Source organism: Ambystoma mexicanum, chromosome 2q, assembly GCF_040938575.1.
Source record: "Ambystoma mexicanum isolate Mex_15411 chromosome 2q, UKY_AmexF1_1, whole genome shotgun sequence".
NCBI classification, from domain to species: domain Eukaryota; kingdom Metazoa; phylum Chordata; class Amphibia; order Caudata; family Ambystomatidae; genus Ambystoma; species Ambystoma mexicanum.
In genome coordinates this window covers 85,178,187-85,206,010 of record NC_090924.1, presented here as the reverse complement: position 1 = coordinate 85,206,010, position 27,824 = coordinate 85,178,187, and the positions used below count along the sequence as shown (strand labels likewise).

At 45.2% G+C, this 27,824-nt stretch overlaps 1 protein-coding gene across 2 annotated transcripts in view; it reads right to left on the bottom strand.

Annotated features, from left to right (window-relative positions):
* Positions 1–27,824, bottom strand: part of RAB40C (RAB40C, member RAS oncogene family) — a 520,231-nt gene that overhangs the window by 454,332 nt on the left and 38,075 nt on the right. Inside the window, exons 1-2 of one of the 2 annotated variants that reach the window (XM_069646915.1) lie at positions 26,950–26,972; positions 26,290–26,661 (exon numbers count right to left, since the gene is read on the bottom strand). In XM_069646915.1, the coding sequence (XP_069503016.1) occupies positions 26,290–26,443 (154 nt within the window). In that variant the 5' untranslated portion in view covers positions 26,444–26,661; positions 26,950–26,972. Of the gene's footprint in view, positions 1–26,289; positions 26,662–26,949; positions 26,973–27,824 lie in introns of those variants that run through there. The other variant, XM_069646914.1, reaches the window with a different exon arrangement.

Sequence of the window (27,824 nt, the reverse complement as noted above, 5' to 3'; positions counted from 1 at the left end):
CACTTAACCGAGGCAAATAGGTTCTCCTAATCCCAACTCCGACACGGGTGCTCTCACCCACAGACTCGACAAGCGGCCACTCGAGCCCTGGCTCCGTTGGAACTCACTCTGAAAGAACTCCCACATATGGGAAAAATCTCACTCTTTATAAACTGCTGCAAGATGATATCCTCGCCACCAGACTCCCTTACATGGCACAATGGGGGGCCGATCTGGGACACTCTTGAAGATCAAACCTGGGTTGATATTTGGTCCAGGACCCACTCCTCTTCCTTTTGTATTACCAACCAGGAATGTGCCCATAAACTCCTCATGCGATGGTACTATCCCCCCCAACTGCATGCATAGATTCAACCAATCTCTTGATCCTGGTGCAGGTGGGGTCAGCTTGGCACGTACTTCCATATGTGGTGGACTTGTCCCACCATGCAAACTTTCTGGCACCAATGCCTCTCCGCAAAAGAAGACACTCATGTGAGTATCCCTAGAGAGCCAGAGATTATTATGCTGGGCGCGCCAGTCCCGGAGAGCTATCCAAGATCTGTGAAAAAAGCTCCTTACCCAACTTCTACTGGCAGGCAGAATCACAATTGCCCACACTTGGAAAACTACAGAGGGCCCTTCCTGGATTCTATGGTGGCTTAAACTTTGGGACATTTTAGTAGCCGAAAAAAAATGACGGCAGCCAAAGCAGGCCTCTTACACCGGTTCACAGACCCCGCTTTTGGAATATGAAAGGAACTTCCTGGCACTGAATTTCAAACCTCGCCTAGCCAGATTGGCGCCGCTACTGGGCCCAGACATATCCACAGACGCACCTGTCCTACTGAGTCAAGGAGAGGCTTGGCCTGAGGAAGGGACAGAGGGGGGAGTTTTTGAGGCTTCTGGATTGTAATCGATTAAGCCTTATCATCAATAATCTTCAGATATTTGGTATGTCATGTTTGCCTGTAATTCTCCTGCAGTACTCCCGGTTTAAAATAAACTGGTTATAAAAAAAATATTTAAAAAAGGAACTTGCTTAGAATGTTTGTTGTCTCCCCTCACAGTATTGCAGATAGGGAAGGGGCTGTCAATGTTCTGGGCTTAAAGTATGGGGAAATCAACTTCTGCATATGTTGCTATACCACACTCTACACCAAGAATCGTCTGGGTAGCTGGAAAAAAAGACAACCTTTGCAAGCTTAACACGTGCTCAATAGGTGGGTGTTGCAATAAGACACAGAGGATAAGGAATGGGGCAGCTTGTTTATGGGAGGATCGACCTTTTGAGCTGCAGACGCCATTCATGTCAAAACCTTCTATCACATCATTGCTTACGCTTCACAGGCCAATCTAGTCTTCTTGGGGGAACAAATGTTTAGGTAAATGTCTTAAGACAAGTTGTCATCAGCCTTCAAAGTGGCAGCACTTCTACAAAACAGGTTATCCTATATACGTTGAAGACACTGAATAATGCCAGTAAAAAAAAATGTAAGTAAATAGAGCAAGAAAGGGGGAAAAGGATATTTTTTCCCCATCCACAGTGTTTTCAGTCCTGCAAGGAAAATATGCATTCTGAAAACACGGATGACCCATGTAATTACCTTTACAGTAATCTACCCACAGACAATGGTAGCTAACTCCCACACTAGTGAGGAGGCTGAAAATGTAAGATTCGGAAGCGCACTACTGTTTAACACAACATAGTTCTTCCACCCTTAAAGTAATAATGCGCTCAAAAATATTATTGTCCAGAGCGTTCGGGCATGTGTTTTTAAGCATACGTTTATCGATCGTACAAACATTTCCTATGCACCTTACCGTAGTTTTCCTCACTTTTACACATGCGAAGTCGAGCAGCAGGGCGCGGTCATCTTCTGCTAATCTTATCCGTTGCTGCATCGCCCTAAGGTGAACTGCCCTGGCGGCACTAAATCACATCCCCCGTCCCTGAAACGACATCACTAGACGCGTACAGCCCATTTCACACCACCAATGCACGTCTCGTGTCACGGTTCTCTGCGCTCCAGCCAATGACGGGTCTCAATGGAAATGGCAGGATGCCTCTTTCCTCTATAAGTATAAACAAACCGCTTCCCATCAGACAACATCAGAGTTGCTTTTTCAATCGTTTCACTGTCTTTTTTTGTGTATCCTGTGGCTCGTTTCTGCTCTGTTCAGCTATCTTCGTTGCTCGTAGCGCGTGTGAACAGATACTACCTACCATCATTACTATCTATTTTGATTTTGTCGCATAATGGCAACAATACAGCCCTACCAGTACGAACCAGAGTATTCCGAGGCGGAATTACTCGAAAGAGAAAGATGCAGAAACAATGGGGCTTCCGACGGCAGTAGGGAGGACGAATCACCAGGTCAAGAGCATGAGCCTAGTCACATGGACGACGTCTCCACCTGGTGTACCTGCAATCAGTGCAAGATCATGCCAACCGAGGAGGAGAAATGCTGCTGCGGAGAAAACTCTGGATGCATCGCCTACATATCGGAAGACGAGACACGGCCGCAATGCGTTACCGAGCTGCATGACTTCAGGGCAGCCTGCCTCACGGTCCGTGTTTAGGATTACGTTGGTGCTTATGCATGAACTTCGCGCAGCAGTTCGCCCTCGCAATCCAAGTAACGAGTAAGTGTATTCTAGATGTGATGTCACTTAGGCCACTAACATTTCATGTTCATCTGCTATATTGACGTACCTTTGATCTATCACTAACAAATGAATGTAGTCTTGCAATTCTATACATCACTCGCGATTTGGGGAAATCATAGTGGTCATCTTATGTGTCTTTCACATACAACCAAGAAACAATATTTCTCCATGTCCCAAATTTAAGGGAATGCATAGTTGTTCACTTTTGCAATGTGTCTACACTTTAAAGTCCAAGTTGATAGATCCGTGAAATAACATTTGTACTGGCAACAATGCCATAGGATTCAAGATTGCATTTTCAACTAAGGTTTGATACACTTATCTTGTTCATTTAAATACAGTTTGTATCTTTCTCTTCCACGGGTGGTACAGGCTGGTGACCTATCGTGCGTTTACATGGTGGCTTCATGGGAGGCTTTGACATCGCGTTCGACAAGTAATATCCGCCTGTGTCGTTGGTGCCATTAGAGAGACATTCCCCAGTGACAGCGGTCAGTACTGGGGATTTTCCCACACTGTGCTGCAACCCGAAGTATATAATGTGGAGTACATTTGTGACATCAACATCAGCAACAAAATAAAATACAACTGAACTTTTATGAATGGTTGTTTGAATTTTTCAGTGAATCAAGGACACGCTCACTTGTCCTGCCAGGGCTGACTGGGTGGGAACGGCCAAGGTGCCAAACACCATGTACACTTGAAATGTATCTTACGCGCAGGGCCCCTTGTACACAGGGCCTCCCCAAACCCAGTGTCTCCAGGCATGCTCCCCTGAAGCAGACCGTGCCCCTACAATCCACATAAGTGTGTCTCTCCCTTCAGCTGTTTTCCGGGCCTGGTCTGCATGCCTCATGCCCATCCATTATCAACGGCAGCTTGCACCTGTGGATGTCCGCTGCCAAAGGGGGCTGGCAGGGTGGGAACGGCCAAGGTGCCAAACACCATGTACACTTCAAAAGGTATCTTCCGCGCAGGGGCCATTGTTCACATGGCCTCCCCACACCGTCTACAGGCAGGCTCCCCTGAAGCAGACTGTGCCCCTGCAATCCACATAAGACCACACCATATACACGTCACTCATTCACATACACACCCACTTTCCTAATTCTTTATAAACCCCTTGATATTTATCATGAGACCTTCTATGAGCACTGCAAGTCAACTCGTGATCGTGCTACCTGAGAACATCCATGACCACTGAAAGTCAGCTCGTCATCATGCTACCTGTGAACATCTCTGAGCACTGGAAGTAACTCGGGATTGCACCACCGATTCTCCTGCTACTAACTACTCTGCTTGCTGAATCTGTTTGTTGGTCAAGGTAAGGGCAGGTCACCTAATCATCTCTTTTTGATCTCTAAATCGCTATCTAATTCGAACGAATGTACCCAGTAGTGTAATGTTCATTCATCTCATTGCCATTGACTTGTGTTTAATTTATTCGGTTCTCGATATATAGCAATTGTCATCAGTGTCAATTAGGATAGAATTGCATCCTTCGCAGACCGCGTCTATAAGCAGGTTTCCTTTTGATGTATGAAAGTACATTTAAAGGACGAGTAACACGTTAGGATTTGCATCACATCAATCAATTCTGTATGAAAGTTATCTAGTGTATAGTCGACTACGCTACACAGGATTTGCTTGTGTGACAAAAACAAACATTGCATAGAACAATGTATGATATAATTCCATCTTTCTCACGCATTCATGCAAACTAATTTTTTTACGATGTGGCCTTTTATTTTCAACAGATTTTTCAACGATGCCCGCTTGTATGGTTTACGGTTTTTATTCTAAGACACATACCAAACCCAAGGGCATAATAACGCAAATATTCCTCGAGGAATATAGATCTAATAAGAGAATGGGTCAGATATTGCAGATTTGCACCGGACGAGCTTGAAAGTATAGCCCAGGATGTCTTGGGGCACTTGAGGGGCGATCGATTCTGCATCTGCAGCATGCACTTTACCCCGTATATGTACGACCAATCGCAGTACACAAATAAGCATTGACTCAGAATATCTCATAAACTGCTTCCAAATGCAATTCCAACTGTATTCATGCACACGCTGCCTCAGGTGAGTCACGGTTCATGAATTAGCTGTAGGCCTTGGGGTACTGAACAGTTAACTACATGAACGGATTGCTGATTTCGGTGTAAATGTTTCTTACTAAACTTTGCATATTTACCAGATTGTATTGCTTTATAACTATACCTCATTTTGCTAGCCGTCAGTCCCTGGTTTTAGGAGCATCATAGAAAATTATTTATGAACACAGAAAACTATGCTATAGTGCCCTTCAAAATAAGCATAATCTTTTCATAATTGGTTGCTTCACATGTCAATTCTTTTAGGTGAGCATATTAACTGAAGCACAGACTATCGGTAGTGATGAAATCACCGACACGTCCAGTATACCAATGGTGAGCCACACAGACTTGCTGAAGTTCATATTCTTGAGAGTTGGATCTTCCCACATATCTAATGCAAATATTGTCCTTTTACCACTTCGTGACAATGCACTGAAAATAAAGGAGCAAGATTCTGCACCATTTCTTTTCCAACAACTTTGAGCGCCTATCAGGTAGTTTTATTTCGATATTTCGATTACGCGGATGTATTATGCATGGAATTTTAAATGATATGAAATAGTTTATGTATCCTGTAGTTCGTTTACATAATGTTTCATTTTTGGGCTTCTATGTATATGTAACATTGTCGGCATCCTATTGTCTTTGTTCAATTTCACTGTTTTCATCCATACTAAAACAAGTACTGTGGTACAGGGGGATGCTGGTACTTCGACTACAATTACATCATCCTTTGGAGTTGGTCCAGAGTATGAGGTATGCATACTGACAGTTCCCTTGAATGAAAGAAAGTAAATCCTACATCGCATACTATTAAACAGTGACATTCATATAAACGTGCAGTGTTTCAAACTCTTATGATTTCAGTTCTAACGTTACACTTTCTACCCTAATGCAGAATACAATGCAAAATGCTTGAGTGCAACATTACAATCAGTTGGTTTTTGCACGATGATCAAGAAGGGGGGCGGGGGTGGAGTTTGTTTGGAGTCCTGAAGCAGAGAAAGCATTTAAAACCCTTAAAAGGTTGGTTTACCTCCGGACCAATTTTGCTTCACCTGGATCCCGATAAGCTGTTTTTTGAAGAGGGGAGGGGTACACCTCCGTTTTGGCAATGGGGGCAGTTTTGTCCCAGAGACAAAAAAACTTCAGGTCAACTGCATTCCGTTACGTATTTTTCTAATAAATTCTCTTTGGTGGAGGTGAATTATACTATCATGGATCGTGAGCTTCTGGCTATCAAGTCAGCATTCAAGAAATGGTGTCATTACCTTAAGGGTGCAAGGCACATAGTTACTGTGCTAACCGATCAGCGTATCTTACTTTTCTTGAAGTCTGCCAAAACCTTAGCTCCAAGACAGCTGAGGTGGTCACTGTTCTTCATGCACTACAATTTTGTGGGGACATTTAAGCCCAGAAGAGTGAATGAAATGGGAAGGCCACGTCAGGCCACGTCAGTTTCCTGGATGTGAACATGAAAAATAATTGAATACTCAGCCTTTGCTGGCTCCAGAACATTTTGATTTGGCTGGTACTCAGAAGGATGAGGGTCTCGTCAAGGAAATTCAGAAAAGCATGAGCCAGGGAGAAATGAAGAATGGAGAATTTGGTGCGGCAAGATCCAGCTAGTAAGATAAGTGACCGACCGCCTTATCTGTCTTCAAAGTTATTTCTTCCCTCTGAAGTACTTCGCGAGAAGATTCAATGCTGTCTGGACACCATGGTTTTCAGAAGACTCTGGAGCTAGTTAGAAGGAATTTTTGGTGAAGTTCAATGTTCATTAATACCTTGCATTTTTGTCAAGACTTGTGAAGTGTTCGCCCGAGCAAAGGCTCTTGGGAGGGTAAACCAATAGGGCTGTTGGAACCACTTCCTATTTTGCCTCGTCCTTGGCACACAATTTCAATTGATTTCATAGTTGACCTCCCCAAGGATCAAAATTGTTCTTCTGTTTTGGTACTGGATACTCTTAGTAAGGAGGGGCATTTCATTCCAATCAAGGGGGAGATCACAGCGGAATGTTTAGCCCAGAATTTCTCTCGAGGTATAGTCGGGCTGCATGGGGTCAATTAGGATAGAATTGCATCCTTCGCGGACACAGTTTGTGTCCACATTTATATTGTAAGACTTTTGGGGGAGGTGGTGTGAAGTTAAGTTAACCTAATAGTATCATCCAGAAATGAATGGTCAAGTGGAAAGGGTCAACCAGTAGTTACAAAAGTATTTGAGATGCTATTTGCAGTCTGGGGATAGCTGGGTGGATTTACTTTGGCTTACTTGCAGAGTTGACTTACAATAAATGTAATATTTTATTTATACAGCACTTATACACAGGTGGAGTGCTTCAGAGCAGGAAGGGAACAAGGAAATACAGTAATCATTCTTAGGCCTTAATGTTTCCGAATGATCTAACAGAAAAACTAGCATATTAGGCCTGACAGCATTTCTCCTAGTGCAAGTGCAAGAAGTGTTACAGTTGCGACCAAGCCAGGGAGGGGTGACAACAGGTGGGGTTGGGGGTGTGGGAATCAAAGGGGGGGGGGGGGGGGAGAGAACAGGACAGATGAACCTGCTAGTCCTAGTACATTCAGGTCATGCGTGCATCCAGTCCAGCAGGGCCCTGGGTTAAGTGCAGAGAGGTTGCCCCGCTCATGGAGCGAAAGCTTAAAGTGCAGTATTGCTGAACATAGCGCAGCGGCCCGGAGGCAAGTGCAGAAGACTGGCGGGGGAGACTGGGACCAGTAAGGCTCAGGAGGTGAACCAGGTGACTAGTCAGCATAAACTTAACAGAGTTAGGGAGGAGAAGGAGGGTGCAGATAGAGAACAGAGGTTAGCAGGGGAGAGGGAGAGAGAAGGAGGAAGAGAAAGGTTTTGAGGAGTTTCCAGAACTTAAGGTGCTCCGTCTCAAGACAGAGAGAGGCAGGGAGGCTGTTCCAGAGGGAGGCACCTGCAGGGGATAAAGATATACCCCCAAATCTGTTTGTGAAAGCAGCTCACCCGCAAAGAGTTGGAGGACGATGTGCGAGGGCTGTAGAGAGAGAGTATTTAGGAAGGGAGCATTGTATATGGTGCAGGCCCCAGCAAGCCTGGTGGATTATGCAGAGGGTCTTGAACTTCATCCATGCAGCCACTAGGAGCCAGTGGATAGATTTCAGCGCCGGAGAGATCCGGTCCCTGGGCTTGAGGCCAAGGATAAGTCTTGCAGTTCTGTTTTGGGTGAGCTGTAGAGATCGGAGAGTAGAAGTAGGAAGATCGAGAAATAGGCTGTTGCAATACTCCAGCCTAGAGAGAACAAGGGCTCTATAGGTGGTGAGCCTCTGAGGGAAAGTGAGAAAAGGTAGAATGCCTCTGAGGAGGGGCAGTTGGTAGTGGGACTTTTTGGAGATGTCCGAGATGTGGGAAGAGAAGGGGAGAGTGGAGTCGAAGATGAACCCTAGATTTTTTGCCTCATTGGTAGGTGAGGGCACAAGGCCAATGGAGGCTGGCCAGAGTGAGTGGGAAAGCGGGAGCAGAGGGTCCCAATGAGGACGATCTCTGTCTTACTTGCATTCAGGCTGAGATCGTTGTCAAAGGGTGCACCTGAAGATATCCATTTCCGTTCTGCCCGTTCCGCTGCACTGCACTTGCGTTTAGGGAAGCCAGATCGGAGTCATACCAAGAGTTGCACTTTTTGGTAGGCTTCAGTCGGCCCATCATGACAGGGGCAAGAGTGTTGGAGATGGAACGGTGAAAGTTGGAGAGGGCTGTATCAGGGTGGGAGTCAGCCGAAGGTGTAGAGGAGAGTAGGTGGAGGCAGACACTCTTTTCATGGGTCGGATGACCTTGAAGGCAGGTGGTGGTGTAGGGTGTGCTGTCGCAAAAGTGAGAAGGGAATGATCAGTCCATGAGAGCGAGATAGTAGAGGAATAGAGTGGAATGTCTGTGGAGTTAAGAGCATCCAAGGTGTGGCCAGCATTGTGCATTGGACCAGAGGGTAGAATGGAAAGAGAAAGGGAGTCACGGAGGTTGCAGAGAGGTCTGAAGAGTCTGGAGAGTCAAGATGGAGGTTAAGATCCCCAGCAGTAGGAGTTGGGAAGAGGAGGATAGGAGAGAAGTGGCCAGGTCAGCCCATTCCGAGAGGAAGAGGTGTGAACTGGCTCGGTGGCCATTGTAAGCGAGGCGAGAGAGAGAGAAAGCCTGCAGACAGGCATTCAAAGGAGTAGTAGACCAGAGTGGGAATAATGGGAACAGGGATCCACTCCGGAATGACCAAGGCTTCTCCACCTCCTGGCCTTGTGACAGAGCTGTCCTTAAACCATGTCTCAGTAAGAGCAAGAACATCAAGGTGCAGTAGTTCAAGGAGGTGGCAAATGTCAGTAGTGCTTGATAGCAGAGCGAGAGTTTAGTGGGGCAACATGGAGCAGGTTGATAGTGGGAACACTGACTAGGGACAACAAAGGCAGATATTACATGTATGCAGTATATATAGTAAAATGTGTAAACATTGTTCAAATACGTATGAGCCTTAGAAGGATTGGGAAGTTGGCACGAGTGCAGTCTTTGTTGTCAGTATAGTTGCTGTGGCCTTAATATCAGTGGGTAGATGTTTTAGTGGTAGGGAGCAAGGAGAAGGCAGGTACTGCAGTGGGGGGGGGTACAATGAACTGAGAGATGAAACAGGGCTCAAGACCACAGATTGCAAGTGTGGGAAGTAGAGGGAGACAAAGTTAACTAGGTAGGGGTGACCATACCTGAATGGATTTGAATACAAAAAGGAATTAGAAGAGATAGAAGAGGTAGCAATGTTGCACAGAAAGCCGGTACGCATTGGGGCAGTGGGCACAGAGGAAAAGGAGGTTCAAGTGTGATTTGCACAGCTAAGAATTTTTTTTAACCATTGCAAAATAGGAAAGGAGGCCCAGAGAAGGCTGAGACAACTGGGGACAGGAGTAGAAACTAGGATTTGAATAGACCAATAGGCGGGATGCGGTCCGATCTTATATGCAGCAGTAAAATGCTAGCAGCCGTAGCAGTACAGTTGATAAACCGTCAACCACTGAATGTCTTCTAAGATTTTGACTGAAAGAAAATCTTATTATTTCCTATTCTGTCCAAGCTTACAATCTCAAAAAAGGTTGATTTATTCCCAAAATGGTTTCCCAGGTTTTCTGAACTTTGAAAGCTAAATAGAAGGTCACATTTATGCTCTATCCATAGCTGAAAGTGACATTTTGTACTTGCATTTTGAAGAGAATACATTTAAAATGCTTGTATACAGAATTGCAATGGGCAACCAGTTTGCACACAATTCGTTTTTAACAAATACTTGCTATCAGTGGAATAATAAAAATAAAAAAAACACTTCACACAATCTCAATTGAAGGAAAAAGAAAATGATTATCACAAATTTTGGATCAACAAGCTTCTGTTTGTTTTTTTAACAAACTAAGGCAGTTGTAGTCGCGTTTACTTCAATAAACGGTGTCCCTTTGCTTTTCACTGAAATCGAGAAGAGATGATGAGGGTCAGTGCTTTCATCTCCAAAATCGAATTAATGAAACACTGAAACTTCCTGGGTTATGGTTCACCCACGCAATATCTAGCTCATATGGAACAGAAATACAAGGTTTCAGTTAATTTGCATACCCATAGTACTTTGCACTGTGGTACTCAGCTGGAGGTGTACTTTCAGGAATGGAAACTACATGTTGCAACAACGTGTGCGTACTTAACTGAAATGGCCTTTTCTTCTGTCAAATTAAAGGCAGAAAGGTTGTTTGCGTTGGTTTTTAAAGCCAACAGAACATCGATCGGGTTTGGTAAAAAAAAAAAAAAAAAGCCCCAATAACTTGGTCCCCTACACTGGTCTTTATAAAAGTTACTTGTAAGGAAAAGTTGCCTACAAAACAACGCAAGTTATTCAGTTAATTTGCATGCCAATAGTGAAATGGAGTCGAGTTTCCAGAGATAGCTACTTGCATGCATTGTTAAAAGGCAATGGGCAATTTTACTCAAATGCTTATTGAGTGAAAAGTTGGAGTAGGATGTTCCTCTATTTTCCAAGACTTTCCCAACATCCGATTTCCCCGAGCATTCCTTGGTTATCCATGCTTTTCAAAGCAATGCAGTGTTGGAAATCTTTGCCTCTCCTGGGCGAATACCATTACCTACCTGTTCAGGGCAAATTTGAGTCAATACCACTGTGGCTTTTATATGCTTTTCCCAGAACCAAAGATTCCCTGGAACTCCTTTGAAATACAAGCTTATCCATGAGTTTTCAAACTAGCTTTTCATATGTGATCCTCTGATTTCCACTAGGGTTTACAGGGGAAATAGGCCCTGAAGATTGAAAAGCTTTATGGATGTTGAGAGGCAAGTGGGGTGTTGGAAATTAAACTTAGGCTTTAGAAGAGTTCAGCAAGAGGCACTACCCATGACGGATGGCAGAGACAACCGGGGGAAAAAAGAAAAGTCCAGATTGGGGGGTGTTGAAGAATGGGGAGCAGGGAAGGAAATGGGCAGGAGCAAGACAGAGCTGTGCTCTGGCAAAAATGGTCTTCCTGGAGCACTGTTGCGTGTAGGCCCGAAGCCCAACCACCTCTCCCCTCCAAGCTGAAGAAGCTATCTGCCCAGGACTGCCGCAAGTCTCCTCAAAGCTGTGCGTTTGGAATCTCAATATGTTCTAAGGGTGCAGAAGGAGGAATCCGACACAGGTGGCATGATAGTTTGCATAAGCATTAAATTAGAAAAAGGAAAAAGAGGAAAAGGGTATTTCCCTGCCTCAATTAGGAACTAATAGTCGGTCAGAATGTCCAAGTAAATGAAGAGTCCACCGTTGTGTGTCAAAATGCCTTTTTCTGTCCCTCACACTCGTAACTAATACTAAAAAGGTAATGGATTTTCTTGGTTCTGAAGACTAACTCCCTTTTTCGGGACAATGTACTATGGTTCCAATTGCAGGTGGGAACTTCGCCTGAAAGAATGACTTCCTCCCCAGGTCACAGTGATGCTAAAAGGAGTAAAGTTACAACTCTAACATCATTTCTCATTGTCCATAGTTTTCTTTACCATTGGGTTTCTGGAGAATGACTCCCTTCTCCAGGTATCTTGTTCTCAATACTTTCACAGTGCAAGGGGTATGACTCCCTTCCCCAGGCTTCCTCCTGCTTGGCTTCATGATAAACAGCAGGAGTGTGGCTTCTTTCCCCAGGTCTCTCTTTTGCAGTTTTCATTGTAAAAAGGGGATGGCTCCCTTCCCCGGGAGCTTCTCATGTTCTCTACCACAGTCGACGAAGGCTGTGGAGGGGGGAGGGGAGAGCGGAAGGTGACTCCCTTTCCCAGGCCCTGCTCAGGCTCTCATCACAGTTCACGAAGGCTGGGGGAATGACTCCTTTCTCAGGATTCTTATTTTGGATGCGGGTCACAGACCTATTGTCAAAACTTGAAACCCTGGTTGCCCTGCTTTCCAACTCCTCCTCACATGTATCACCGGCGGAATCTTCTGGGAGTTCCGTCTTCTTTATCCTTCGTGTCTTTCTGATTTCTTTACTCCTTCTTTAATGCAAATACGGGCATGACTCCCTGAAGGCCACTGTGACCGGATAGGAACCAAATCCCAGAAGCCTCCCAGGAGCCAACCGCTGTTCCAGGGAAAAAGCTGTAAGCTGAAAAAACCCTGTGTGAATGGTCTTCAGGTTGGGTAGAAGAGTAGAAGCGAGTCCAGTCCTTTCTTCGGTGTAGTATGATCGAGAGAATTGAGTATTCATGTCCAAAAGGCAGTTTATAGTAGCCGGTGGTGCCGAAGGAACTGAGGCACTCTAGGAGCACAGGAAAATGGTTGGATGGTAGAAGAACGCCAAGACGGCGAATCAAAGAAGGGTAGGCAAGGAGAAAGTAAAGGTACGTAGCAATAAGGATAGATACAGAGACTGAGGAGTTAACTAACGTCAAAGCACGATTATCAGGGATCCAACCGAATAAAGGAAAGCTACCCAAAAAAAATAGTACGTAAACATTGGTGTAAAATAGAGTAGAATAAACAACAGGAAGCAATAATAGGTAGCGAGATACAGAAACACAGCGCTGGTAAGATACGAAAGTACTTTGATACAACGCATCGGAGCACTGGTGCGTTGTGCGTAAATACGTGCTGGCGGCCATCTTGGATGATGCATAGACCGCAACACGAAGCTTCCAGCATCCATGTTAGGTGTACTTCCATCGGTTCCAAACCTTCCAAGGTCGATGCATTACACCTATGTTGGCGCACCTTGTTTACTTCCTACACTCCGTCAGACTTCGCTCTTACAGTTCTTCGGTTGGCAATGGGTATTGATTGACCGCAAAGGGACGCCTCTTCTCCAGTTCTCAGGTCCTGGTCAACGTCATCCGCATTTGCTCCACTCTGGGCATCCTCCCAGCTCGCAAGTCCAATTTTCTGCTTGGTTTTCCCCCTCTTCAATATTGTATTGGTTTTGGCCAATCAGAATGCTTGAAACACTAGACTGCTCCATAGTGTTTTGAGAATCGCTCTTCAAACCTCTGCACCACAACCTCTTCATCCCAGTATTTCCCCAAGAGCCCTCTCTAAGGTGGACTTCACTCTTCTTCCTCTCAGTACTGCTACTACTATGTACATGACACATCTAAATGTGATAGCAATAAAGGAGGGTTAAGTGAGGGGAACCGATGGTAATTATACAGTGTAATCCCTGGATAGTCATCCCTAGTCCCTCATGACATCCTCCCACTGAGTACCACCCCCAGGGGGACTATCTGGTAGCGGCCTCACCTACCTTGCCTCATGGCAAGAGGCTCCCCCACAAGGAAAACGATATCGAAGGATTTGTAACAGTGTTCAGGGAGCAGCGATAAGCAACGACTTAACAGCTGCATCGAAAAGTCATCCTTTGAGTTTGGTCTGTATTGGTGCAAAGCTGTATATATGTTGCATGCTTTGCGCACATTTTACTATCTTGGTGATCATTCGTACAGATGAAATGAGCACCATACCCAATGTGCATTATATGCTCAATAGGAATGCACGTTTTAATTACTTTCACAGGCATGATAGATAAATTGGTCATTCTTATGTTCCTAAAATGCACGCCGTTTTTTAAGCAGCCAACATCCTATAATCAGAGCACCCATATCATTCAACACCTAGCTGCGCCCATCAATTCCACCCAAAACAACTGACAATTCAACCCTCCCCTGCCTGCTACCCCCTCCACCATTCGCTCCCCTCGCGTGAAGATGGGGGTCTTAGAGTTGATAAGAGCATTGAGAAAATGTGAAAATTATTGGTTAAAAAATACATTGTGGGAGAACCCAAAAGGAACATATTTGCTTACATTGAGGAGTTGTAAATTGTGATGGGAAGTGCCAGTGTTGGACCAGTCTAAGAGGTAAGGTGCCATCCAGTCAAGAGCAGAGCCATCAATACTAATATTAGTCAGGGTAGCAATAGGGGGTGATCAAACATAACAAAGGCAGATGCAGCAGAGAGATCATAGGAGCAGAATAATTGGGGAAGAGTTTTATGTGGCGAGCAGTGGTAAGAATATTGACCCTTGCATGCCATTCCCACATAGTGCCTAATGTGAAGAGACTGAAGGGGAGTTGCAGTGCGTATTGGTTTTCAGGCAGAACAGACCGCTATTTTGCATTAGCTTGGGAGGAGAGAAAGGGGCCAATAGTTTATAGGGTTGTTGGGGTCAGAAATTACTGCACTCTGGCCACATGGAAACTTACAATGCACACTCACTTTAAGGTTATTTTCATTACACGTGGCTTTAAAAAAGTAAAAAAATAAAATACATTTAAAAAACAAAAAAACACTAGGCCGGGGGACTTTATTAGAGGAGGTTTTTTGCACCCTGCGTTTGAGGGAGTGAAATATTGACCGTTATATGGTCTAATTTGTATTGTTTGAATTGGGACGAGTTATCCCAAGATTGTGCATGTAATTTATCCCTCTAACCGAATGATTCTCTTTGTCCGATTCCCTGCCATCGACCACCCAGCCCTATGAGCTTATTTTAAGATAACTTTGAGCTTTATCTCGGTTCTGAAGCTGTTCATTGCTCCAAATTCTTGATTGTTGGCGATTTTGATATTTGGTGCGAGATGTCAGATAACCTAAAATGTGTTAAGCTGAACGGGATACTTTTGTCTCATGGCCCATCATTACTGAATCTACCTCAATCTAGGACACTGTTTGGACGTAGTTTTGTCCAGAGGCTTGAAGCTATTTCATCAAGAAAACTTTGCAGTGACCTGGTATGGCCACATGGTCGTGGCTGTATTCTCCATTGCTTACAGACTATGAAGCCTCTTTTAAAGCACCCACGAAGATTGCTACCCGACCACGTTGTCAAAAATATCTTGGCCCTTTTACAGGACTACAATTAGTTTGGGAACGAATACCTTTTCCCCACGACCTTAACAGTAGTTATTACTATCATACTAATATGCCCATTTAATTCGTTTTTTGTGATTTGAAAGCTCCATTGAAAACTAAACCAAGCCAAGAATAAAAAAACAAATTGTTTAGAGACTCTTTAAGAAGTCTGAAACTTAATTATCGCAAGAAAAAGACATAGCTCAAAACCAGGGACCCTACAGACCGCAAATTAATAGCATTATTTTTTTATAACCAAGTCCATTCTAACCATTTGAAAATTAATACACAACTGCTAATCTCCCAAACCTCTATACAAAATGAGCAATCTCTGACTTGTCTCCCTTAACACTTACTAATTTCACATTTACGCAAGTGACAACGAAAGACATTGAAATCTTGATCCACAAACTTAAACCTACAAACTATGATTCCGACTTGAAACCAGCCTATCATACAAGAAAAGATTCTTCACATCTACCTTGATGCCTTTGTGAGTGCTTTGCTGACCCAGGGAAGTGTGCCCGAGATCTACCCTTTATTAAATAAACCATCTCTAGATCATCAAGCGACAGCTATTGCCCCATTGACAGCCTGCCCTAACCAATTCTGGAAAAAGTCGCAACCACAGCTCCAGAATTTTTAGGAGGAAAACCACATCGTTTATATTTTTCAATCCGGGATTAGATCTGGACACACAACAGACAGCCTTAATGGCCATTTTGGATGACATTCTTAGGGCCGCTGCCGAGGGAGACATGAGCATGTTAGTCATGCTCAAACTGTCAGCTGCCTTGATAGGGTCGATTTCAGACAGCTTTTGTATAGAGTTCATGAGGCAACTCGGGTCTCAGAGGATTCACCAAGGTGGGTTTCATCCGTTGATCAGATCGGACTCAATATGTCAAATTGGGAATTTATTATTCTGACATTATCTATTTTATTCGGGGTGCCTCAGGGGTCGTCCCTTTAGCCTATAATGTTTAACATTTACATTTGCAGGGCTCGTAAAATCTACACCCACTAGCATTGGCGAGTAATTTTTATGAAGGGCGAGTATCATTTGCATGATACTCGACCTTGCTGGCAAGTATGGGTATGTTAGAAACGTATTTTCGGTTTACTGCAAACACACTGTTTGCAATAAATGGCAAATGCAAGTTTCACAGTGCATTCTTAGCAGCATTGCACCAAATATGAACTGGGTTTATGGCGACAAGCACCATTTTGCAAAAAACACTTATAAATATTCCAGTCCCCTTGGGGCAAGTGAATTTCTCTTGGGTTGAGTATGTAAACTAAGGAACTCGCCCTACAGGTCTAGTGGAATTTTTAACAATTTGCAAGACCTGCTTTCGGCCGTTGATGGAAATCTTTGCTAGGTTTGATCCGAGTCATCATTCCTATGCTGATGATACACAAATCTGTGTGAGACCAAAGTCTCCATCTGAAGCTATTAATCGGATACTGGCCTGCGCTAATGCAATAAAAAGTTGGATGCTTGAAAATAAGCTCCAACTTAATCCCTCAAAAACAGAGGTCATTGTTTTTGGTCCAAAAAAATCCATTGATGGATTTCCATTCTACGACCTCATGTCCTGCCATTTTCGATGTTGCAACCCCCCTTTCTTTTAAGGTAAAACATGTTTGTTGCATATGGCAGGCAGTTGTAATGCTCATGTTACTGAAATAGTCAGATCTGTCTACTACCAACTTAGGTTGTTAAAACCTGCCCGGTCATTTATTGTCAAATCTGATCGTCCTGTAGTTGTGGGGACAATGGCCAACTCTAGAGTGGCTACTGTGGCACTTTTCTTTCAGGTGCTCCAGTTTGTTTAAAGTTGTCCAGAATGCTGTCTACCTAGAACTGCATCGGTCTCTGCATCGCAGGACATTACACTGGCTGCTAGTCCAACAACGTTTCAAGTTTAGTACTCTTTGTCCAATATTTTAACGTATTCACGGCATGGAGACGTCATCTGGTTTCCAAAATCAGCCTCCATCACCCTTCAAGCTCCCTTCGATCAACTGGGCAAAATCTGTTGACTATTCTGTCCTCCCATTTTGTGTTGAACTCACTTGTTTCAATAGTTTCTGTTCTCTCACAGTTTTATGTTGTTCTGCGAATTGAACATCTGCGCCTAGATGCTGGTTTCCGCTTGGTTCCTTATGGATTTGTGAAATATAAATCCAAAATCAAATCAAACAGACAATCTTGTTTATTTTTTTATTGTGATTTTGGTTGCCAGAGCAACCTTACACAAAGAAAGAACACATATCCAAAAGTACATAGCAAAACAGAAATAGACCATTCTCAGCATATAAAAACATATCAGAACAGAACCACAATAAAAATTGATAAAGATAAAATAAACAGAACATTTTGGTCCCACTTTAACTGAGACCAAAGAAAATAATTTGAGAAATCGTGTTACCATGGAGGATTTTGTTTAAAAACCTCCTTCTCTATTTTCCCGAAAGTACGGACAGGCAGTAACCCAATGTTTGAGGGTTTCCTGGTCATTCATGCTGTTGCAAAATCTACAGTGGATGTTACTGTGCCCTTTCCAATGGAGGATACGTTCTTTAGAGTGGAACTGGTTGGGCCGAAAATGTAAATAAACCTCTCAAACTTTATCACAGGGCAAACTCTGCAGGTACTAGGGAATACATTCAATTTTGTGTACAAATTTAGCGTATTCAGTAAACGTTGTGTACAGATGAATGGCATCAAGTGTTTCCACCCAGTCTAGTTTGTACAATTTGGCCTTTGCATAACCAGGTCAATGAACTAGTTCCTCTTCCGTTCCACCAATAAGAATCAGAATATCCTGTATTCTTTTAGTAAAGACATTAACAGATGTTTGTTTGTTTTATTATTTGTAGCGTGCGCCAGACCCGAGGGTATCAGGGCGCGGAAAGCGATAGGTAAATTTTCAGCTTGCTTACATTGCTGTACATTTATACAATTTTAGAAAGGCAGTAGTCACAGGTATATACATAGTGAATATTGTTGGGCAAATATATAAATCGGTGGCCAGTGATAAAAAAGCATTAGTTTTGTACAAGGTAGTCAGAGAAGGTGGGTAGTATACAGGATGTCGTGGCCTAGCTATGTACCAGTTAGTCTGGGCATGAGGTTCACAAGTGGAAAAAAGGTTAATGATCATTTTCTTTAAACCAATTAATGATGTTCCGTCGAAAGTGCTGGTAGGTTTGGTTTGTTCTTAAGGCGGGTGGTAGCGAGTTCCAAAGTTGGACTGCTTCAACTGAGAAACTACCCCCGCCTCCTGCTTTGGCACGTTTGACTCAAGGTATTAGTAAGAGGTTAGAGTTGGCGGATCTTGTCAGGCGGTTAGATGATTGTCTTGAGAATCTTTCGTGAGGCAATGCTGGGCGGCGTTGTTGAGGCATTGTGTGTCGGCGAAGCTGTTTTTAGTCTATTTTGTCATTTGTTGTGAGCCAGTTGTTCAGTCTTCTGGTCTCAGATATGTGGACTTTTTTTTTTTTTTTAGAGATACCCAATGCCGCTCTAAGAGAATTGTTTTTAAGTATCTGGATTTTATTGATTTGTTTGTTGGCGCCCAAAAATAGTGTGTTACAGTAGTCTAATCTTGATAAAATCATGGGTCTGGCCAGTGTAATACAACTTGGGGTTGAGAGGAAGGGTTTAGCAGCTCTGATGAGTTTACATGTATAGGCCGTGGTAGAAGCCAAGGAGTTGGCCTGTTTAGATAGGGAGAGGGTGGTATCTAGGTAAAAGCCAAGTGTTGCGACTTCTTTGGCCACTTTTATTATGTTGCCATCTATTGTAACGCTCACCTGGCTCCCACGGAGGCGCTGGTCTGGTCTGGGTTGCTGTGGCCTCTTCAAGCGTGATGCGCAGAATTCGGACCACCGATTCAACAGGACCCCCAAATCTTGCTTGTCTGGCCCGTCGGATTATCCTTCTGCAGATGAGAAAGGGGATTAACTGTCTGCTGAATAGTGTGCTAGCTCCCCCCTTTCCACCTTCGTTCTTCTCCGACTTCCTCCAAATCCCCCGGTTTAAGCTCACCTTAAGGTTTGGAAGGATGAACTCTCCATCCTGCTTCTGGTGCAGGGGCGTGCGTTTGTCCAGTTACTTCACTGGTTTTCAGAATGGCGCTGGCAAATCCACTTGACTTTTCTGAGCGATACGCCGTAAGTATGAAGATGCAAAAGTTAAAGTGTGAGCCTCCTTTTATGTTGTTTTTTCCTAACCTGTGATCTGTCCTTTATTTCAGGTGCAGAACAAAGGCGATGCGTTGAGGGGTTAAATGCCGGTGGTAAAATCAGGTGAGTTAGTGATGAGGGCGACCCCTCTAAATGTCTTTATAATTCCCCAGTAATGTCTTTTGTCCTTTCCCCATAGGGGCCGGGGTGCGGTACATGCCAAAGATGCGGCGCCGACCCGAGATGTGGAATGGTTCACCAAGAAAAGCCGGTAAGTATTATGGCTGAGAATTCGGCCTTCCTCTTGTGTTCCCGTGCTCACCTTTTGTCTCTTCTTCTCTCCCCTTGGTGCAGAGATGTGGCGACTAGTGCGGAGAGCCGCGATGGAGCCGGGCGGTGTCTCGGGAACAGATGAGTGAAGCGCAGCGCTGCAGCGAGCAACGCGGTGCTTTAAATGGAAGTCTTCCTTCAGGAATGCTGTCGAGAAGATTCCGGATGCAGGTAAGAAGGTTGAATAAGTTCTTGGTTTTCACCTTTCTCTTCTCTTCTTTCCTTACAGGTGTTCCTGGTTCGAGGCGGGCGTGGCTGGAGTCCAGGTGCAGGAGCAGACACGATGAGCGTTCAGCTGCTGGGATGCAGAACAACGCGAAGCACGTGTGGCTGTCCGGGCGTGGCTTAAATAGCCTTGGAAGAAGTTCCAGGTGAGTATTCTTCCACAACCCCACCCAAGTAACAAAATAGTTCCTTCAGAAAAATAGTCCCTCCTAAGCCTCATTTGGCTTGGTTCTTCATGCAGCATGGTCTGCATCAGGTGAGTGTGCAGCATGGTCTGCATCAGGTAAGTGCACCAAACACTTCCCCTTATGAACCTGGCGCCTTTGGCGCCAGGACTGATGTCCAACATGAGCCTGGAGCCAACGGCGCCAGGACAGAGTCCAAAGAGCCCCTATGAAGGGCCGCTGGGCTTTTACCCGGGGGCGTGATGCCTGCTCCCGGGGGTGCTGGGCCTGGCCTGGTGCTCCGGGGGTAGGCATCATGACATCTATATCGAAGCTAGAGTATTTGGGGGCTGAGTTTACTGATGTTGGTAGCCATCCCAAAGATGACGAGTTCTGTTTTGTCATCATTCAGGCATAGACCGTGGGTGGATGCAATTGTAGCTTCTTTAGTGACGCAGGACAGATCCATGAAGAGGCTGTTAGATGGCGGACACAGGATCTTAGAATCGGTAGCCAGCATACGCCACGTATAGCAGGCCTTAAGCAAGGTGAAGCAAAGTTCATGGCTGATAATGCAATTAGGTATAGCAGTTGAAAGACTCAAAACCCGTTTCCACAGTTTACCTTGCAAAACATTAAGATAATCACCCATGTCTAGTAAGCAGATATCTAAGCCGTACAGTAGCAGAGGTTCCACTTTAGCCAATGTTGAATTGGCAAAACAGAAAATGGGCGCACCTTTCTATATAGACATTTCATTTGGGAGGCCAGGGGGGCAAGCCTGCCCTGTAGGCTTTCTTTCCAGATAACACCAGAGAACCGATTGCTCAGATTGGAGCCCAAGTACCTAAGGGAGTCCACATGTTCCAGTCTCTCACCGCCAAGATACCAAGAACAGCGTTTAATTATCTTCCGACCAGTGGCGAAGATTACCATTTTGGATTTACCCCATTAGAGGTTAGATTATTGACGGTACAGTACTGAGCAAATAGATTTAATTTATGTTGAAGGCCCTTAGGTGGCCGGTCAAAGAGGATAAAATCATTAGCAAACGCTAACCAATCAATTGCAAGACTGCCTAGTCTAGCTGATGATTTTTCACCCTTCCATAGATATTCCACATCCCCTTACATAACGACTGAAAAGGATGGGGGGGGGGGGACCGCACGCATTGCATCCAACCCACCCACAAGACAAAGAGCACAGTGCCTGAATGGAGCAGTGCCAGAAGCTGGACCTACTTCCTAGGTACATCCCAGCTGAGAGGTTTGTTCCACAAGTGGAATCTCACCCCACATTCGAAAGCGCTGGATAAATCAAGAGAGGCCATGTAGAACTCACCCACATATTTACTGTGTATGTTGGATAGAAGATGTGCAAGGTTGGTAGTGTTGAGTGGAGTACCCATATTTTTCCTAAACCCAACCTTTTATTTAGAAAAAAAGACCATGTTGTCTAATGTGAAGATCAAGGTCCCCAAGGAGTGGAATAGAAAATACCTTACAGGTGGCATCAATCAAGACAACAGCTCCATAATTTGCAGTGTCAGCAGGATCTCCCTTCTTATAAATTGATATGATGATTGACTGGACCCAAATAGGCGGGATAAAATGGTGAGTAAATATCGCATCAAAAAGGTGCTTTAAAAAGGGTAGCCCATAGGGATGGAGAGCTCTTTAGAAGGAAGGATGGAAGATCATCCGGGCCGGGGGCCCTTGATGGTTTAAGACTATCAATTGCCGAGATGTCGTCAGGTAGTGACCCTCCCCCGCTCCACTGGTCCCAGATTGGGGGCCTCATAATAAACCAGATCTGCCGGAAGTGAATATTTAGGCTCATAGAATGCCACCCAGGTGCCATCGGAAATAACAGAATCCGTAGCCATAATTAACTCCCCACAAGCAGATTTGTGGTTTGCCCAGATGTTTGCCTCCTTACCCACACAGTCTTGTTCGTAGGACTCAATAGGGATTTATACAGATTTGTATGGTTCAGCGCAGCTTTCTTACTAGCTAAAAGATACTCTGCAGTAGTTCTCTCTGACTCTTGAGCCCCCGGATGGCATGCCGTTTGGCTTTCTTGGAGGCCTAAATCCTATTATCAAAGGGGTGACGCTTTCTCCCCAGAGTCAAAACCCAGTTTATGCCCCAGAAGATCAAGGCTGCACTAGCAATACAATGGACAAAGTTAACCCGCTCAGCTGAAGACCTCAAAGACCCCCCCATTCATTTCAACAAACCTTTTGGCAACAAATTGGGTAAACTTGGATACCGTCTTGTGGTTCCATATAATGGTTAATCTTCCAGTATCTGGCTGAATAAGGGCAACCTCCTTTATACTCTTGCTTGGATAAATATCCAGTCTCTGCCTGTAGCCTGAACGAGCCCCAGCACAACTCACCCTGCCTGGGTGAAAACTCCAGCTACAGAGACCGTCCAACGCAAAATTACCACATCAAGATGGCCGCCGCCATTACCGAAGAAGCTGCACTGCTTTGCAGTCCCTCAGCAGCCTCCCATCTTACTCTGGGCAAGAAGTGCTCCCATTGGATGCCATCCAGCACATTCCAGTGCAGACAGGCAGGCGTAGCCAGCCCACACTAAAGACCAGCATTTAAGGCTTTTGCATCCCTTTGCAGCCAGTCTCTGCCTCTCTCTGCCAGTCAAGTATGCCCCCTGCCTTGCCTGCTGTCACTCGCCTCTCCTGGCTCCACCCAGTTTCAACCCCACCCTGCACCACCATCAAAACAAAGGTAAGCCCTTGTCCAAGCTCATGGCTAACGCATCTGGTTTTCTGCGCTGTGTTGTCAATTTCACCTGTGCAGCACACCCACCTATGTTTCAGCCTACATACTACTTACCTCTGCCACCATGCCTGCTCCATCCTCAAATAGGCATCTACCTCCTGGCCTCTCACCATCCCACATGACCCATACACAGCCTCGCTCGGCAACGATCGTACCCTGCACCTCACACTCAGCACTCAAAGCTACCCTTCCCCCATCAACATACACCCGCAACCTCAGGTCCCCCACCGCTCAACTAGCCCACTCCCCCCCCCACATACCCACACCAGACATTACCCCCACAGATCATACTACTACCCAACCACCAGCACCACCACCCCTTTGTGGCACCCTGATCAACGGCAGGTCACTAGTTGCCCACGCACCGGATATCCTAACCTGGTAATAAACAACAACATTGACATCTTGGCCATCACCGAAACATGGCTGAACCCAACTGCCAGCCCAGCTCTCTCCATCGCAGTGCCACCAGGTTCTGCCCTACTTCGCAGTGACAGAACCTCTGACAATGGTGGGGGAGTCACACATCTTCAAGAATTCCATCCCACTAAGCGGAGTCACATCCAACCCTGTCTAACAGATTCCATCACCGCCAAGCTCAGGCTCTGCCCTAACTCCTTCACCATGCATCGCATCTACTGTCCTGCGGGACCACCTATCAGATTTGAAGATGACCTTAGACAACAAATTTCATCTAACCTTAAATCCAGCTCCAAGCTCATCTGGGTTTCAACGTCCCTAAAAATAACAGCGCAGCTGCAATCGCAAGCACCATCTCTGCCTGAGGCTGCCATCAACGGATACTCATCCCTATACACTCACATGTGCGCATCCTAGACTGGGTCCTGGACCAGCGCATCCTAGACTGGCTCCTGGACCACATCTCCATCCTCTGCAATTCCCCATGCCCATGGACCAGCCATCATAGCACCACCTTCATCATCCCAAACCAACCAAACCCCCTACTCCCATCCACCTTAACGCGCTCTTACCACAACCTCACCAGTGGCTGTCTCCTGCCCTTGCTCAATCAAACCCCCCCCACCCCTGCCATCGCCTGGCACCAACACACTTGACCTCTAAAACTCCCTGCTCACTAGTGCAGTCGACACCCTGGCCCCGCTGAAATATCGCAAACCCCAAACAACTACTTGCATTAACTTATGGTGCACCCCTTAACTCCATGCCCATTGCGCATCCAAACGTGCTGAATTAAGCCACTTGGTGCGAGGCCCCAACTGCAGCCAATAAAACACACTTTGCTGAACTTTCTAGGGAATGCAAACAAGCCATCCACACAACCAAAGCAGCTATCTACAATACCCAATTGCTGCTTCTAATTCAAATTCTTGTGAGCTCTTTGCAATCCTTCGAGAACTGGAACCCCTTGCCCCCTTCTTGAAAGCTAATCTCTGGTGCAGCAATGTACAAGATGTCCTCCTTGGCAAAAATCGCACAACTACAAGACAAGATCAACACCAAATCTCTACAATACCAGCCCACTGGGTCCCCAGCAGAAACCCACAACCCGCCCTTCAACTTCCACCCCCTCTCTGAATCTGACATCGCCAACCTACTCAAGGTCTCGAACCATCACAATGCAAAGGTGACATCAGCCCAGCCCCATCATCAAAGAATGTGAAGAGCCACTACTTCTACTCATCACCGCCATCGGCAATGCCTCCTGCTCCATGCCCCCTCAAAGAATCAGGAATTACTCCTCTACTCAAAAGACCGACTCTCAAACCCACTGTTCCCACTAACTACCCTCCCATTACCACCCTTCCCTTTCTTCTGAAAATCATATATTCAAAAATTCCTAGAAGACCACCCCATCCTAAATCCGCGCCAATCGAGCTTCCGGTCCGGTTAGGTCACTGAAACCGTCCTCCTTCGACCTAAAGAACCACCTGGATGATACAAAGGACTCTGGCATGCTCTCCCTTATCCTGATCCTAGACCTATCCATTGCTTTCAATCTTGTCGACCACTCAACCCTCTGCCACCACCTCATTACATCTGGACACTTTTCTCCTGAAGCAGCTAAGTGGATATTCTCCTTCCTTGCAGACAGAACCTCCAGAGTCTTTATGAGCGACACTGCTGCCCCTCCTCACCCCCCCCCACATCTCCTGTGGTGTCCCACAAGGCTCCTGTGTCACCCCCAACCTCAACGTCTATATAAAAGCCCTATTCGGCCACCTGGACTCCTAGGGAATATCTTACACTAACTACAAGGATGACACCTCATCCCCCCTCTCCTGCAACTACTTACAAGTCTCCCATCAACCTAAACACCATCTATGAAACTATCCAATCCTGCATGGCCTCCAACAGACAGTCCGAATGACGAAAAACAGAGCTACTCTGCGTCGGAACCCCAGGACGCCTCGCCAACCTCGACCCTGCCTTCCAAACCTTCCCCCAATCGACGGCCACAAGATATCAGTCTCCTCCTCTGTGAAAACTCTAGGACTTTACCTAGACGCCACCCTCAACATTTCACCAAAATTAATCAGATCACCTCCAAAGCTGCCTACGCAACTAAACTCATCTACGCTAGTAAACTTTCTCTCACAAGACAACCGCCTCACCATTGCCCGTGCCATTGTCGGATCAAAATTGGACTACTGCAATGCTCTTCTTTGCAGCACTTCAGAAGAACCTCCACAAGCTCCAAGTCATACAAAATAACGCACTTCATGCCGCATTGGAACTGGGTAAGCACAACCATATCTTTGACGCAAGATGAGCGGTACACTGGCTGCCTATTAAAGTGCTATCAATCGCGCACCATTGCTTTGCAAACAAAGCATCTTTCTGCCTAGTCCAGAGACTCACCAGAACGTGCCAGGCCTGTGTGCCCCAAACAGCCATTACCTCGTCATACCAAGATCCAAACTTGACAGAGCCGGTGGGTCCAGCTTTCCCGTATCTGCTGTCATGCTCAGGAACACTCCCACTACCCCCATCTTCAGAAATGTGCTCAAAACCTACCTTTTTAACTGACTCGGAAAATGTTCCTTCCTTATCTGAATAGAATGTCCGAATTGTCTCAATCTCTAACTAGCAGCTAGCTGCCTACGGGCTTTGTGCGCCGCTATAAATGTTAAATAAATAAAATAAGAAAGGGCAAATCACCAGTAAGTACTGGATATAATAGTGTTGGGGTGGCGATAACGGCACATACATGAGACTTTTTTTCTATATTGGCAGGACTGGGAAGGAAAGGATTTCTCTACTAAATATACATTTTAGCTTTTGTTTTTCAGCTTTGCAAACATAGACGTGCGGGCAACACACTTATATAACAGATCCACAGGTCAAGTCTAAACAAGATCCTAAAACATTACTACATATAAATTGGATATTTTATTATGCAGCAATGAAGAGGTGTAAACGCAGCAGCAACATAGTGTAACTGCTACGAGTACTTACCGTTGCTGTATGCGTAGGGCGATTCAGATGCGCCATCCTGCAGGCTCTCCAGGATTTCTCCTTTCCCGACGTCGCTGTCACCCACCAGCAGAAACTTGAGCAGATAGTCATAGCTCTTCACGGGGCTGCCCTGGGTGCCCATTTTCCCTCTCATTAGTCGGTTTGTGCAATCCTCATGCTATGCGCGTGACTGGAGTTCCAAGGCTGAGCCCGTGTCCAGATTACAAAATGCGCAGATGGATTTCTCCTGTGCTAGCCAGAAAGCTGGGAGCAACAACCGTTATGTGGAGTTTCGCAGGCTGGGAAATGAAGTCCTTCTCTCTCGTCTCATCATGCGGCGGCGTTCCTCGCTGCATAACCTCTGGGGGAATCCTGGAAGCAGAAGATAAATATAAATTAGCTCCTCACTCCGTTTAATAACTCCAGCCTACGGAGATAACCCCCAGGGATAATATTCTGCCGTCTGATTCTACGCAGATGTACCAATGAAATCTCCAAAATAAAGACCTTTCTAGAACAACCTCAAAACGAGCAGGCACACCACCAGCTCCGCACAGACCTAAAGGACTTTCATCTGTGACGGAGTGGACATTTAGCATTTAATTACAATAGCAAAGGTACCGGGATGCACAAATATTAATTACATCTGCTGGCATTTACATTATACATGATCACGCCGCAGAACACCAAAACCGAGGAAAGGTTATTTTAAAACGCTCTCGATTCAGGCACGACTTCATACTGTATAGGTGGGGGCGGAAGAGTAATAACTGCTCCAGCAAATCAATCTATAATTTGCATATTTAGGAAAGTGACAGATGGGAGAACCTCCTGCTTTTGTGACATGCATCTCCCAAACCCTTGCAGCTTTGCTTTTAAAATAGACACTTTGAATACAATCTGCTCAACACCCCCCCACCCAAATTCGATAAAAGGGGTCCAATTTAAATTCATGTGTGGCGTCTCTCCCCAGTTGTGCAGTTTCGAGTGTTTTCCCTTAACACCCACATGCCAAACAAAGGTTTTGTGAAAAAGAGACAGGCCAAATGTCTTCCAATGAAAAGAGTATATAAACAGTTTCCATAAAGAAAACATTTAAGCCTCCATAAGACAATCTTAATCTATAACACCTTTAATCACAAACTGCAAGTTTCGAAACATTTGACGAACACTAACTGGAACTATTATGCAGAGAAGATACAATGCGTTAGCTTTCAAAGTCCAACAGAGAATGCTGCATAGTGAAATGAGTAGCAGAAAAACCACACATTAAGTAAGCCCTGGTTTCTCAGAGGAAAATATAAACATGTTCACTTTCGGGTGAAGGAATAACATGCATGGAAGGACTATAGGAAGGATATGTCCAACAGAGCCAGCAATCTAGCAAGCAAGGCAAACAAAGAATAGGGTTTTCTAAAAAATCACATATCTAGCAGTGCCAGGAAATGCCTTTAAAAAAGAAAAAGCACACCTTATGCATAACACTATTGGAAACTATGTATTGTGTTGGTTACACAGTCTTAAAATGGGCCACA